Raw genomic sequence first — 14,861 nt, 5'->3', positions numbered from 1 at the left:
TAAGATACATATAAAAATATATTAGTATTTAAGAAATCACTTGTAAGCTATTTGAACTAAGCTAACAGCTTGCAAAAAATGTATAGCATGTAACAAAAGTGAATTTCCTTGTCATTATATAACTTGTAACTGGGGAGAAAATATGTACTATACTTTAGAACTCACATATGTAAATATTTAGTCTGACAAGCTAAAATGTATAAATTATTGTCTTAATTTTGAAATGGTGAAGTTATATGGAAAAACTTATTTCTCATTGATTTGAGTGCTGAAATCATCACACAAAGTAAAGGTCCTACTTACTTATCAGTGGACACATATGTCCGATATTAATGTTACCTTGTATAAGATAGATGTACGTAGATGAGCAGCAACATGGTTATGGCCACTTTTGCAGTTTATATTTTAAACACTCTAAAAAATTGCTACATGGATATCATTGCTGGATATACTTTCTTCACATTTCAATTAAATCTGTTTGAAGAGCATTAAAGAGTAATAATTTTCCTGGACTTCCCCTTCACACCCTGTTTCCCCCAACCTTAACTAGGAAGTGTTTTAAATAACTTTTTTCTTTTTAATTTTATTAATGATTTAATATTGATTTACAAAATTACACATCAACAGGGGTAAAAATCCACTCCATTCCCACCACCAGGGTTCTGAATCTTCAGTTGCCCCACTGCAAGCCACTGCATTTCCCCTAAGTTTGTAGACATGGGCCAACCATTATCTCTACAACTATCTGTCTACATTTATACATAATTGGCCCATTTTTCTTCCTGATCCAATCCTCTCTTCCCCTTCAAGACATTCATGACAATATTACTACCTCCACATGTCCCTCTCCTTTACCTCCTCTCTGGGTGCTGATGGGAGCTGGAGTTCAAAGCCTTCTTCTTCCTCCTATCACTTCTCCCCTGTTGGGAATATGGATCAAGGTCGTTTTGGGGGTACAGAAGGTAGAAGTTCTAGCTTCTGTAATTGCTTCTCTGCTGGACGTGAGTATTGGCATGCTGACCCATACTTCCAGCCTTTTCCTACCCTTCCCTAATGGGCCAGAGCTCTGTAGAGGCAAGGTTCCAGGCACACTGGTGAGGTCATCTGCCCAGAGAAGCCAGGATGGAATCATGGTAGCATCAGCAACTTGATGTCTGAGGCTGTAGATCTTTCAGCTATAGATTATGTGTCCAATTTGGTCTCTTATTGTATTTATTTGTTGTTTTGGGGAGAGCACCAATCTGATGATGGCTATTCCGTAAACCATACTGCCCAGAAATCTCAGTAATTTTTTTCCCCACTGAGGTTATCACTATAATTCTGTACCTATAGGACTCCACCACTCCCAGCAGGCATTTCTCTTTCTTTCCTCCTTTCTCTGTAATAGAGAAGGAAAGAAAAAGTGGCCCCTGTGGTACTGCTTCACCCCTCATGAAGCTTCCCTCCACAGGTGGGAACACAGGTTTGAACCCAGAACTTTGACCATGATGACATGTGCTGTACTGGGAGAGCCACCTTCTGGCCCAAATAATTATTTTGTCATGTAAATTTCAGAAGATATTTCCAAGGTGTATCAATTTTTATTTTATTATTTTTTATTTCCACTAGTGTTATTACTGGGGCTCTGTGTCAGCACTAGGAATCCATAGCTCCTGGCAGCTATTTTTTTCTTTCTTCTTCTTCTTCTTCTTCTTCTTTTTTTTTTTTTGACAGGACAAAGAGAAATTGTGAAGCAGGCAGGGGTAGGTAGCATAATGATAATGATTATCCAAAAAGACTTTGATGGCTGAGGCTCCGAAGTCCCAGGTTCAATCCCCTGTACCACCATAAGCCAGAGCGGAGCAGTGCTCTGGTGTTTCTCTCTCTCTCTCTCTCCATCTCTCTCAAAAATAAAATAAACAAAATATTTTTTAAAAAGAATTTAAAAAGTAAAATAAAATAAGAAATTGTGAAGCGAGGGGAGATAGGCAGGGAGAGAGAAAGACACCTACAGACCTGCTTCACCACTCATAAAGCATCCTCCCTGCCAGCTGGACTTGAACCTGCATCCTTGCACATCAAACGTGTGCTTGACTTAGTGCGCCACCACCTGGCCCCCAAATATATAATTTTATGTAGCGAGACCGATACAGAGAAAGACACAGAGAGAAAGACCAGAGCACTGCTCAGCTCTGGCTTATAGTTGGGGCTGGGGATTGAACCTGGAACCTCAGAGCCTCAGGCATGAGAGTTTATTTGCATTACCAATAAGCCATCTCCCCAGCCCTTCAATTATAGTTTGAATTATAACTCATTTTAGTTTTCTTTAATTTAAAATTTTTAATTGAATAACAAACATTTATACATGTTTACTTATATTTGTTATTTATGTAGTGAATTTGTAAGAGTTAATTTTATGCTATATAAGTTATATAGATAGGATAGAACTGAGCTTTCCCAATAAGAAGAGAAACACTGAGCAAATCACATATAATATCTTTTATAATATAGGACCACCTAAATGTGAACTTTACTCTTTACTTTGAATCCAAACAACTCACCATTGTAAATCAAAATTCAAATTTCTCCTTAAAGAAGCATAATTGTTAATATTTTGTTTATATGTGTCACTTTATAGGTTGTATTTGTACTCATACTTTTTGACCCATTAAGTACTCAGAACAACTTAGTATTACAGTCCAAATTTAGATACTAGTAAATTAAGACACAAGAAAATGTAAGCAACTTACCTATGGCTACATAGCTAAAAAACTCTAGAGATGTAAGTTGAATTCATATCATCTGTGTCTGCTACATACTGATACTACAATATTTATAGGATTTTTAAAATTTATTCTTTGGTAAATTCAAAATAGTCCATGCATATTTTACTAGAAAATAAATCATGTCTTCTCTCCAATTGTTCCATTACAGTTTATTCCCATGCCAGTGCTATATGGAGTATTTCTTTATATGGGTGCTTCATCTCTAAAAGGAATTCAGGTAAATTATTTAGAGTGACAAAGATCTATCTGTGATTACTTCTGTATTTGCTGTGATTTTTTCTTCTATGTTTATTTTTCTGTTGTTAATATAAATGTATTATGGAATTACTTATAAAAATAAATGTGTCAGGGAGATAGTATAGCAGTGGCACATAGGCCATACATGCCAAAAAAATACCGGTTTCAATCCCTGTCACTACCAATACAGAGCTGAGCTGTGCTATTATCAAAATAAGTAAACAAAAAGTATAGACTATGATTGTTTCAAAGTATATGGAAGCATTAATTTATTAAACTAGGATTAAGTTAATGAGACTTGGTCTTCAACATCAGATATGCCAGAGTGATGCTCTGGTTCCCTCCTTCTCTCACAAGTAAATAACTACATCTTTGAAAAAAAACAGTTAATTATTGTTACATAAAATGACTATAAAACATAATAACATGACACAATAAGCATTTATAATCTTTCAGTTTCAGTGGGTATGAATTTGGTGACAAATTAACCAGGTGATTCTGGATCAAGGTATCTCATATAGTTGTGGTAGGGATGTGATCAAGGACTGCAGAACCTTGAAGGCTTCAGGAGGATTGGAAGATGCATGAGCAAAATTGTTATCATGCAGCTATGGGTGAGAAACATAAGTTCCTTGCTGACTACTGGAAGGAGGGCTCAGTTTTTTGCTACCGGGTTTTTCCACAGGTCACTGAAATATCCTCATAAAATGGAAGCTAGCTTTAATCAGGGTAATATGAGAGTAAGTAGGATAAAGTTAACTACGTCTCTTGATGTTCCCTCCCCAATGTCACTGATGGCGACTTCCATTCTTATCTGTTAGAGATGAGTGACTATCCAACAACTCTCACACTAGGGAATGGAAATTAGGCTCCATCTCTCAAAAAAAAAAAGTATCAAATAATTTGTGGTCACATTTTTAGAAACACCACAAATGTATTCTAACTCTCTACAGAAATGGTTAACAAATTATTTCTGCTTATGAAACTAGAATGGGTTAAATAGTCTTCCCCAAAACTCATGTCTGCCTTGATTCTCAGAATGTTTCTTTGGAAATACAGCCCATGCAGCTGTAACAAGCTATCTAAAGATGAGCTTATCTTGAATCTCATATGAATCCTAAGTCCAGAGAGTAGTGTACTTATTAGAGGAAAGAGACACAGGGAGGAAGATTGGAGACAGAGGTTGGACTTTACTACCACAAGTCAAGGAATGTCAACAAAGGAAGCTCCTTTAGAATCTTTTTTTTTTCTTTTGCCTCCAGGGTTATTGCTGGTGGGGCTCTGTGCCTGCACAAATCCACTGCTTCTGGTAACCATTTTTTTCTTTTATAGTACAGAGAGAAATTGAGAGAGAAGGGTGAGACAGGGAGGGAGCATCCCCTCTGCAGGTGGGGAATTGTGGGCTTGAGCTTAGATGTTTGCATGGGTCTTTGTGCTTAGTGCTATGTGTGCTTAACTGGATAAACCACCACCCAAGCCCCTCTCCTTTAGAAATTTTAGAGTGATAATGACCCTTCTAACACCTTTATTTCAGACTTCTCACTTCCACAAATTCCAGAGAATAAATTTCTATTATTTTAAGCCATCATACTGTGGTAATATATTATAGAAGCACTAAGAAGCTCATACAGACTTCTACCTAAATTTCTCTTTTGAGAGGTCTTGTTTTGTAAGTTTACATTTCTGATTCAAAGCATTTAAATATTCTTGAAGAGGAGATTAATATTTTAGGATTATTTACTATATAGAGTTTTTATTAAAGCAAACATTTAAATTGTTGCTTTTTATGGCATTAAACTCATTACTGTTCAAAGATTCATAAATGAAAAGCCATTCAATTATTATGAACTTGTAAAATTAATAAATAGAGTATAGGGTACTTAATAGTGAGCTGTGCTCAATAAAGATCACAAGTGAAATTGAAACAGAGAGAGATGTTTATTGCTCACAGGTCCTGGAAAAATACTTAGCATGCCTTGAGGGTCTCATGGGTAGGTTAAGACATAGCACAGAAAGAGAAAAAAGACAGACAAAAGAAAAATAGGGCACATGCTCTTATTAACACCTGAGAATGGAGTACTTTGGAACTCCAGATTGGTCAATTCAAACTGAAAGAGCAGGTTTTGCTAAATCCCATGAGGGTCTTTTCTAAAGGATACACAAAGGGAATATACCAGAATATAGGAAAGTCTGTTATTCAGAAAAGATTTTGCAAGACATATAAGGAACTTACTCACTCACTCTACAGGCTACTCTCTAGGGTATTTACTTATATGAAGAGCTAATGTTAATGCAATGTACCTGTAGGCAGCTCAGTCAAATGAAATGTGCTATGTAACAATATTATGGAGTGGCTTAGCTAAACCCTTAACAGTGAGGGACAGGAAGTAGAGAAACTCCTTTTTAGCTGAATGTACAGCTAACCAATCTCCTATTTTGGGAGAAAAGAAAACACTTAGCCTTAAGACAGTACTAGATGTTGGTACAGGACTGAGGCAAAAACGTAAGGAGAAAGTCACTGAAGAATACTGAGAGTCCAAAGATGTAGGGTGACTCTTCATCTTGACACTGGTATCAGTTGAAAAAGAGAGATGGTTGAGAACTGTTACATATTACACTTTTAAGTTTTACTCAAATTATATGTAATTTCATCATTTATAATTTCATGTATAAAACTGATATTTTCCATGAGCTGATTTGGTAAGGCAGATAGAATACTAAAGAAGTTCTGCTTATTTGTTTTGCTGCTTTCTTTCTTTGCCTTTGGCAAAAGATCCACTAGTACTAATTTCATCTGTATGTGAAAAGTATTTATTATTAGGCCCCAGGCTCATATAAATACAGCAGCAGAAATTTAAGAAACAAAGTAAAATCATTTTGATAGGTTTCAGCAGATTTTCCCCTTAATTCTACTCACATGATTTTATACCCATGAGGTTTAGAATTAAACAAGAATGTCAAATTTTGGAATTATTGGAGTGTGAATCTTTCAAATAAAATTTTAGGGAACAGGGAGTTGGGCGATAGCAAAGAGGATTACGTGCAGGTGGCACAAAGCGCAGGGACCGGCGTAAAGATCCCGGTTCGAGCCCCCGGCTCCCCAACTGCAGGGGAGTCACTTCACAAGCAGTGAAGAAGGCCTGCAGGTGTCTATCTTTCTCTCCCCTTCTCCATCTTCCCTTCCTCTCTCCATTTCTCTGTCCTATCCAACAAGGAAGACATCAATAACAACAACAATATTAACTACAACAACAAGGGCAACAAAACGGCATAAATAAATATTTTTTAATTTAGAAAAATTATTAAAACCTTATGAGGAAAGTATAATAAGTTTTAAATAACACAAATGAAACAGTAATCGGGGTTTTGCAATGGGGTGCTGTAAAGACAAGATAAAAGCCAAATGCAAAATTTAGAATACATTTATCACAAGCATCATTAGTTGGGCAGTAATAATTAAAAAGTTATAAATACCAACAGATCAAAGACCATGTTAATTTTCTGTCTTCTATATGGAAGAATTTATATGTTACCTTATAGGCAATATTAACAAATGCATCATCTAGAATTTTTCACTGTGAAACATGGCAAAAAAATCAGGTCACAGTATTCTCATGAATGCTGATTCTGTACTAAGATATATAACCACTTCTATATTCATTGCGACACTTCAGGAATCTAAACATGTCATTTAAACAATAACAACTGAAGCGCCCCCACACTAAAGTATACTTATGCAATAACTGTTTCACAAATGGAAAAAAATGGTGACTATGAAAAATTAGTTCTATAGAAACTGAAACATTCAGTAATAAGCCAGAGGATTTACTTTATTTCCCTCTACTCCACCTAAAGTCCTCATCAAGTTTTATTTGTTTAATGATATAATTTTAAGAGAAATTTAGGAAATAGAAATAAACACCCATAGTGAAATATTTAGAGTCTATAGGGAGAGGTTAACCTGGAAAGAATTCAACACTAGGTATTCTCTTTCTTTCTTTCTTCTTTCTTTCTTTCTTTCTTTCTTTCTTTCTTTCTTTCTCTCTTTCTTTCTTTTATTCTATTTTTTAAAACTTTATTTATTTATTATTGGATAGAGAAAGAGAAATTGAGGGAAAGGGAAAATAGAGATGGAGAGAGACACAGAGATACCTGCAGCCCTGCTTCACCAATCGTGAAGCTTTCCTTTGCAGGTGGGGGCCAGGGGCTTGAACCCCAGTCCTTGTGCACTGTAGTGTGTGTGCTTAACCAGGTGTGCCACCACCTGGTCCCTTTCTTTCTTTCTTTCTTTCTTTCTTTCTTTCTTTCTCTCTTTCTTTCTTTTTTCTTTCTTCCTTCCTTTTTCCCTTCCTTTCTTCCTTTCTTTTTTACCAGTGTTACTCTCAGGAATGAACAAAAGGCCTGATACTTTTTAAAAAATAATTTTTATTAGTAATTTAATAATGATAGACAAGACTGTCATATAAGAGGGGTACAATTCTATACAATTCCTACTACTGGAGTTCCATATCCCCTCCCCCCCATTGAAAGGTTTACCCCTCTGGGAGTATGGACAAACATCTTTATGGGGTGCAGAAGGTGGGAGGTATGGCTTCTGTAACTCCTTCTCCGCTAGACATGGGCTTTGATAGGGTGAGTAAAGGCCTGATAATATTGAGCAGCATATCTAGCCCATTATTTTTTAAAATTATTTTTATTGTCTTTATTTATTTGGATAGAGACAGACAGAAATCGAGATGGGAGAGAGAGAGAGAGAGAGAGAGAGAGAGAGAGAGAAAGAGAGAGAGCTGCAGCACTGCCTCTCCACTTGTGAAGGTTTTCCCCTGCAAGTGAAGACCATAGCCCAATATTTTTATTTATTTATTTTTATTTTTTTTTAAATTTTTTATTTAAGAAAGGATTAGTGTACAAAAGCATAAGGTAGGAGGGGTACAACTCCACACAATTCCCAACACCCAATCCCCATAACCCACCCCCTCCCCTGATAGCTTTCCCATTCTCTATCCCTCTGGGAGCATGGACCCAGGGTCGTTGAGGGTTGCAGAAGGTAGAAGGTCTGGCTTCTGTAATTGCTTCCCCGCTGAACATGGGCGTTGACTGGTCGGTCCATACCCCCAGTCTGCCTCTCTCTTTCCCTAGTAGGGTGTGACTCTGGGGAAGCTGAGCTCCAGGACACATTGGTGGGGTCTTCAATCCAGGGAAGCCTAGCCAGCATCCTGGTGGCATCTGGAACCTGGTGATTGAAAAGAGAGTTAACATATGAAGCCAAACAATTTGTTGAGCAATCATGGATCCCAAGCTTGGAATAGTGGAGAGGAAGTGTTAGGGAGGTACTCACTGTAAACTCTAGTGTAGTCCTGCTTTCAGGTATATATTTTGCAGTAGTTTATGGATACGTGTGCACATAAGCTCTCTCTCACAGAAACTGGTGTATATCTAGGTTATGGGACTTTGTTAGAAAGTGAACTACCTGAGATGAAATTAGAGTGTACTATTAAAGGAAAGGTCTCACCCGAGTAATGAAGCTGAAGGGTTGTCATTCCACACGTGAAGTCTCTGGATACATTCTGAGGTGAAGCATGTTGAGGTAGCAATCGTTGCTTTGGTTAGGTTGTGATCGGCAGATGCAATGTTATTTGGTTTGGATTGGGAGATGCATACGGGAAAGTGGGCCCTATCCAAGGGTTCCAGGACTGGGGGAAGTAGGGGCTCTATAGTGAAGATGTGAGGTTCCTGCTGTCTTAGGGTTCAAAAAGACAATCAATAGTTAATATTATCATCACATTATTTGTTAATTGGGTTAACTTTGAAAAGTCCCTTTGTTATGGTTTGCTGGACAGTACCCAGTATCTTGTATATAGCTGTGCTATTGGAAGCTTCTAATCTACTTGGTCTAGGCTTTTGAGAGAGTCCGCATATCAAATACATAGCCTATATATTAAAAAGATTCAGTTTGTCTTTTGAGAAACTTTAAGACATACAATTGATTTCCCCCTCTCATATTAATTAGCTACTGATTTATATGTCTACATTTTGCTAGGAGTGTATATAAACACCATTCCCACCACCAAAGGAATGTGACCCATCCCTCCCGCCCACTCCCACCCCCCACTGGCCCAGGAAGCTACATGCCTACCCCTCACCACTGGGTTTTTACTTTGGTGCCCTACTTACAATTTGATCAGGTGTGTACTCCTATGTTCATAGCAGCACAATTCATAATAGCTAAAACCTGGAAGCAACCCAGGTGCCCAACACCAGATGAGTGGCTGAGAAAGCTGTGGTATATATACACAATGGAATACTATGCAGCTATCAAGAACAATGAACCCACCTTCTCTGACCCATCTTGGACAGAGCTAGAAGGAATTATGTTAAGTGAACTAAGTCAGAAAGATAAAGATGAGTATGGGATGATCCCACTCATCAACAGAAGCTGACTAAGAAGATCTAAGAAGAAAGGAAAACTTTCTAAGAAGAAAGGAAAACTTTCTAAGAAGAAAGGAAAACTAAAAGCAGGACCTGATCAAATTCTAAGTAGGGCACCAAAGTATTTTTATTTTTTTATCCTTAGAAAGGGAGAGAGGGAGACAGAGGAAGGAGGGAAAAACAGATGCAGTAAAAGAAGAGAGAAAGATAACAAAGAACCATTCAACTATAGATGGAATTTCCTTGGTGCTGTCCATGTGGTGCCAGAGATCAAAACCAGGGCCTCATGCACAGTTAAAGCTTGCACATTGGTTGCTAAACTGTAAGTAAACCCAGATTTTAATACTCTGTTTTTCTATTTTTCATAGTTTTCTTTGAGGCAGGAGAACATTTAATACTCTTACTAGAAGACTTTCAATAAATGCTCTTCTGGAAGCTATGAATGACTGTGAATAAGTATTATTAACCTCCATAATTCTGAATAAGGCGACTGAGAGAAGAAAGACCATTATATATATATATATATCCTTGTTTTTTATTGTTGTAGTTATTATTGTTGCTGTTATTGATGTCGTCTTTGTTAAACTGTACAGAGAGAAATAGAGGAGGGGAAGACAGAGAGCAGGAGAGAAAGATAGACACCTGCAGACCTGCTTCACCACTTGTGATATATATATATATATTTTAAATCAAGTATCATTGCAGGACTGGGAAATAGTTCATCTGGTAGATTATTCACATTACTATTATAAATCCTTGGGTTTGAACCCTAGCTTCTCATGGGAACACCAGGGGAAAACACATGAATGGCTCCAAAGCAATGTCTCTCCTTTTCCACACATTTCTATTTCTTTCTCTGAAGTTAAAGGAATGAAAACAAAAAACTCAGCCCAGTAGTGGTAAAATAGAGTATGTTCTGAGCCCTGGTGCTGGAAAAAAATATATAGTAAAATGTCACTGCATTTCCACTGTATTTGGGATTCCTATTTATATATGAATAGGTTTTAGTGAAATCGACAATTTTGAGTCAAATATTTTATTTTTTATTTTTATTTATTTAAAAGTTTTTAAAATATTTATTTATTCCCTTTTGTTGCCCTTGTTGTTTTATTGTTGTAGTTATTATTGTTGTTGTCGTTGTTGGATAGGACAGAGAGAAATGGAGAGAGGAGGGGAAGACAAAGAGGAGAGAAAGATAGACACCTGCAGACCAGCTTCACCGCCTGTGAAGCAACTCCCCTGCAGGTGGGGAACCGGGGTTCGAACCGGAATCCTTATGCCGGTCCTTGTGCTTTGCGCCACCTGCACTTAACCCGCTGCACTACAGCCCGACTCCCAAATATTTTATTTTTATGGACAAATATTATAGTACTCTTGGAATATTTGGTGAGAATTATTTACATTTTTCTAGTAAATTAACTAAAATACCTAATAATACTCATAAAATGCTCTCAGATCTCACTGTAAAAATGACATGAAAAAGAAATGATAGTGACTATCATTTTCTGAATAAACACTTTTTGTTTTAAATATTAACAACTATGAAAACTTACCTAAGAGAAATTAAACATAATATATCACATAAAATGAAACCAGCATGCAGTAGATATTGTTAGTAACCAAATAATTATGCTTGGTGTTAAAAATTTTATTCTATAATTTAAAAAGAAATGGCATTAATCTAGATGAAAATTATCTTAACAAAACATACTGATATACACTGTATAAACATATCCATGTGGTGTAGGAAATGGTCAAGAAATTAAATTGAGTTAACAAAAATACCCTGTAGGCCTTTGATGATAATTGATAAAAATTAAATTTTTAAAGGTAAGATGTTTTTGTTTGTAAAAACAGCACCCAGACTTTTGGGGGGAAAGACCAAAGAAATCATGTCAAAATAAAGTTAAAACATACTATTCAACAACAGAGCTCAAGGGAAGAAAATAAAGGTTCATGCCTGAGAAGCTTAAGCAAATATATGAATAATATTATTAAACTTTTCTGAATTATAGCCTATTTGGGATGGCAAAAGAACTCACCTGAATAGTGTGCCACTTTTCATGTGCATAACCAGGTTCAATTCCCACCTCATCCCACCCCACCACACTGGAGTGAGTTTCAATGCAATAGTGTTTTTTTTCCCCTCCTCTCTTTATATCTAAAAAAAAGTCCCAGAGTGATGATGGTGATATCTAGGTGACAACAACAACAACAAAATTAGAAATTGTCTCCATTTTTGAGAAAATTAGGATATTATATAACAAAAATTGCAGCATTTCAGAGTATATTATAACCCTCTTGTCCTGATGTCCAGATGTCAACCTATGTGTGAACCAGATTGAGCATATTTTGAGTCACTTAAACACCTATTTGTTCTACTTTCATTGTGGTCATAAAAAGCAATTTAATCTGTTTATCTTTTAGTTATTTGATAGAATAAAGCTCTTCTGGATGCCTGCCAAACATCAGCCAGATTTTATATATCTAAGGCATGTACCACTTCGAAAAGTCCATCTCTTCACAATTATTCAGATGAGTTGTCTTGGTCTTTTATGGATAATAAAAGTTTCCAGAGCTGCTATTGTCTTTCCTATGATGGTATGAAACTTATGAAACAACATTTTGTCTATTTCTCTGACTTTTTGCTTTATTTTGGAAAACATATGAATTGAATTTGGGGCAATATAATAATTTCGAGTAATTACAGGAAACTTTGGCATACATGTTAGCCACTAAAACTAGAAACTATGATAGAATTTGAGATAACTGTATTTCAGTGACTCATTAATTTTATCTCTATCACTTTTTTTTAATATTTATTTTCCCTTTTGTTGCTCTTGTTGTTGTAGCTATTATTGTTGTTGTTATTGATGTCGTTGTTAGGACAGAGAGAAATGGAGAGAGAAAGGGAAGACAGAGGGGAAGAGAAAGATAGACACCTGAAGTCTTCCTTCACTGCCTGTGAAGCGACTCCTGCAGGTGGGGAGCTGGGGGCTCGAACCAGGATCCTATGGTATTTGTGCTTTGTGCCACGTGTGCTTATCCCGCTGCACTACCGACCGATTCCCTCTCTGTCACTTTTTAAAAAATGTTTATTTATTTACTGGATAGAGACAGCCAGAAATTGAGAGGGAAGGGGTTTATAGGGAGAAAGACAGAGAGACACCTGCAGCTCTACTTCACCATGCAGGCTTTCCCCATGCAGGTGGACACAGGGAGGGGGGGTTCGTTGAGCCTGGGTCCTTGTGCATTGTAACATGTGCACTCAGTGAGGTGTGCCACCACCTGGCCCTTCTATCACTTTAATATTGATAGTAGTCTGAACTAATTTGAATAAAAATTTAGGCATTCAAAATTTAATATCAATGATACTAGAATATGTGAAAAGTTAGGGGTATTTTAAAAATTGAATTTCACTAAGTATTTCAGTCAATATTCAAACAATTCTAAAAATATGGTGACTTTGAATGACTATAAGTAACTTATATCTATTATCAGCATAGATAAGAATGACATATATATTTAAAATAGTGCGGTGTCTGAATGGTTGTGTACCTGGTTGAATGCACATGCTACCATGCTCAGGGCTCAAGTCCCCAGTCACCACCTGTAGTGGGGAAGCTTCATAAGCAGTGCTCCAAATATCTTTCTTTAAAAAAAATTTTTTTATTATCTTTATTTTATTTATTGGATAGAGACAGCCAGAGATCTAGAGGGAAGAGGGTGATAGAGAGGGAGAGATAGAGAGACACCTGCAACATTATTTCACCACTGGATTGCCCCCTGCAGGTGGGGACTGGGGACCCCAACCCGGGTCCTTGTGCATTGCCACATGTGCACTCAACAAGGTGCTCCACCATCTGGTCCCCCAAGTGTCTTTCTTTCCTGTTTCTCCTTCTTTACCTTCTCCTTTCTCAATTTCTCTCTGTCCTGTCAAATAAAAATAAATAGAAATGGTTTAAAAATAAAATAGTTCAATCTACTTGTAGAATAGTCAAATTTATTTTATAGCTTTTTAAATAGATTATTTATGTGGATGTTATAATGGGTGAAATGTATATATGTTTGTAGGTATACACATATATCTTCAAATTTAAATTTAATTTAGCCTTAACTGATATTGACTTGTTTCTATTTGAAAATAAGTACATCTACATTCCCATTTCTACTTTCATCTTATTTAAAACATTTTTTTAATTATCTATTGCAGGTGTTAGCTCTGGTATTTGTTAGAAAGTTGATGGACTTTCTATTTACCAAAAGGGAACTCAGCTGGTTGGATGATTTAATGCCTGAAAGCAAGAAAAAGAAACTAGAAGATGCTGAAAAAGAAGTAAGTCTGAGTACAATCAACATTTTACAGAGAAAATAAAAAAAGAGCATTGGGATAGTTAGTGATTATTAATAACCATGGGCAGACTAGCTTAAAATTTTGATGGTTTAAAATTTTTAATTTGGATTTTGAATAGAGAGAACGTACATTTATGTAAGGAAACCAGAGTGTCATGAAACATAATATTTTGTACTTCATTATTCCTCTGACTATAAGGTTTATTTTTCTAATTTCTCCTCTGTGGATGGTAGAAACTTAACTCAAACTTAACTATTTCAAGTTATGGTCATGGATTGGTTGCTTTTTGGTTTTGAATATATGTAAAGTAAATAATAGATCTTATTACTATAGTTGTTTTTCTGTGAAATAAAGTCTTAAACAAGTCTTACTCTAATAAAAAGGAAATTAGTCTTGATAAACATGAAATACTTAATAGGGAAACACATTGATCAAAGTTGTTTTCAAAATGATTTAAGAATGGGAAAATGAAGTGTGACAATAGTGCATCCTGTTGAGCACATACATTTGAACTTGGGTTCAAACCCCTCGTCTACCCACTTGCAGAGGGGAAGCCTCATAAGTGATGAGGCCATATTGTTGGTATCTCTCTTATCTCTAACTCTATCCCTCCTCTTAACTTTTCTCTATCAAATAAAAGACAGGAAAGGCAGAGAAGGAGGGAGAGGGGGAAAGAGGAGAAAGAGAAAGAAAAAAATGGCAGCTGGTGGCAGTGAATTTATTTGTCTTAGAAGTGATACCCCTGGTGGGGGAAATTATATATGGCAGGGGAGATAGCATAGTGGTTATGCAAAAACCTTTCATGCCTGAAGCTTCAAGGTCCCAAGTTCAATTCCTTTCACCACCATAAGCCAAAGGTAAATAGTGAGTGCTCTGGTTAAAAAGTTAATTAATTAATTAATTAATTTAAAAGAATGGGTAAATGTTTAAGAAACTTTTGAAATTTAATTACGTTAACAGATCACTAATTAATTTTGTTTTACAAGTTAAAACAATTCATTTAATATTTTAATATGTGTAAATCTGGGTCTGTAAATCTATTTATGACAGTATTTTGTTTTGTTTTGTTTTATTTA

General features: G+C 36.2%; 1 protein-coding gene across 7 annotated transcripts in view; it reads left to right on the top strand.

The window, feature by feature from the left end:
- The window catches only part of SLC4A10 (solute carrier family 4 member 10), a 359,857-nt gene that overhangs the window by 325,554 nt on the left and 19,442 nt on the right, over positions 1–14,861 (top strand). For all 7 annotated transcript variants that reach the window (XM_060177810.1, XM_060177808.1, XM_060177811.1 and 4 more), the window contains 3 exons: positions 2,914–2,982; positions 11,859–12,032; positions 13,645–13,767. In XM_060177810.1, the coding sequence (XP_060033793.1) occupies positions 2,914–2,982; positions 11,859–12,032; positions 13,645–13,767 (366 nt within the window). The remainder of the gene's footprint in view (positions 1–2,913; positions 2,983–11,858; positions 12,033–13,644; positions 13,768–14,861) is intronic.

This window comes from Erinaceus europaeus, chromosome 18 (assembly GCF_950295315.1).
Source record: "Erinaceus europaeus chromosome 18, mEriEur2.1, whole genome shotgun sequence".
In the NCBI taxonomy this organism is placed as follows: Eukaryota; Metazoa; Chordata; class Mammalia; order Eulipotyphla; family Erinaceidae; genus Erinaceus; species Erinaceus europaeus.
This window is presented reverse-complemented; position numbering and strand designations above follow the sequence as displayed.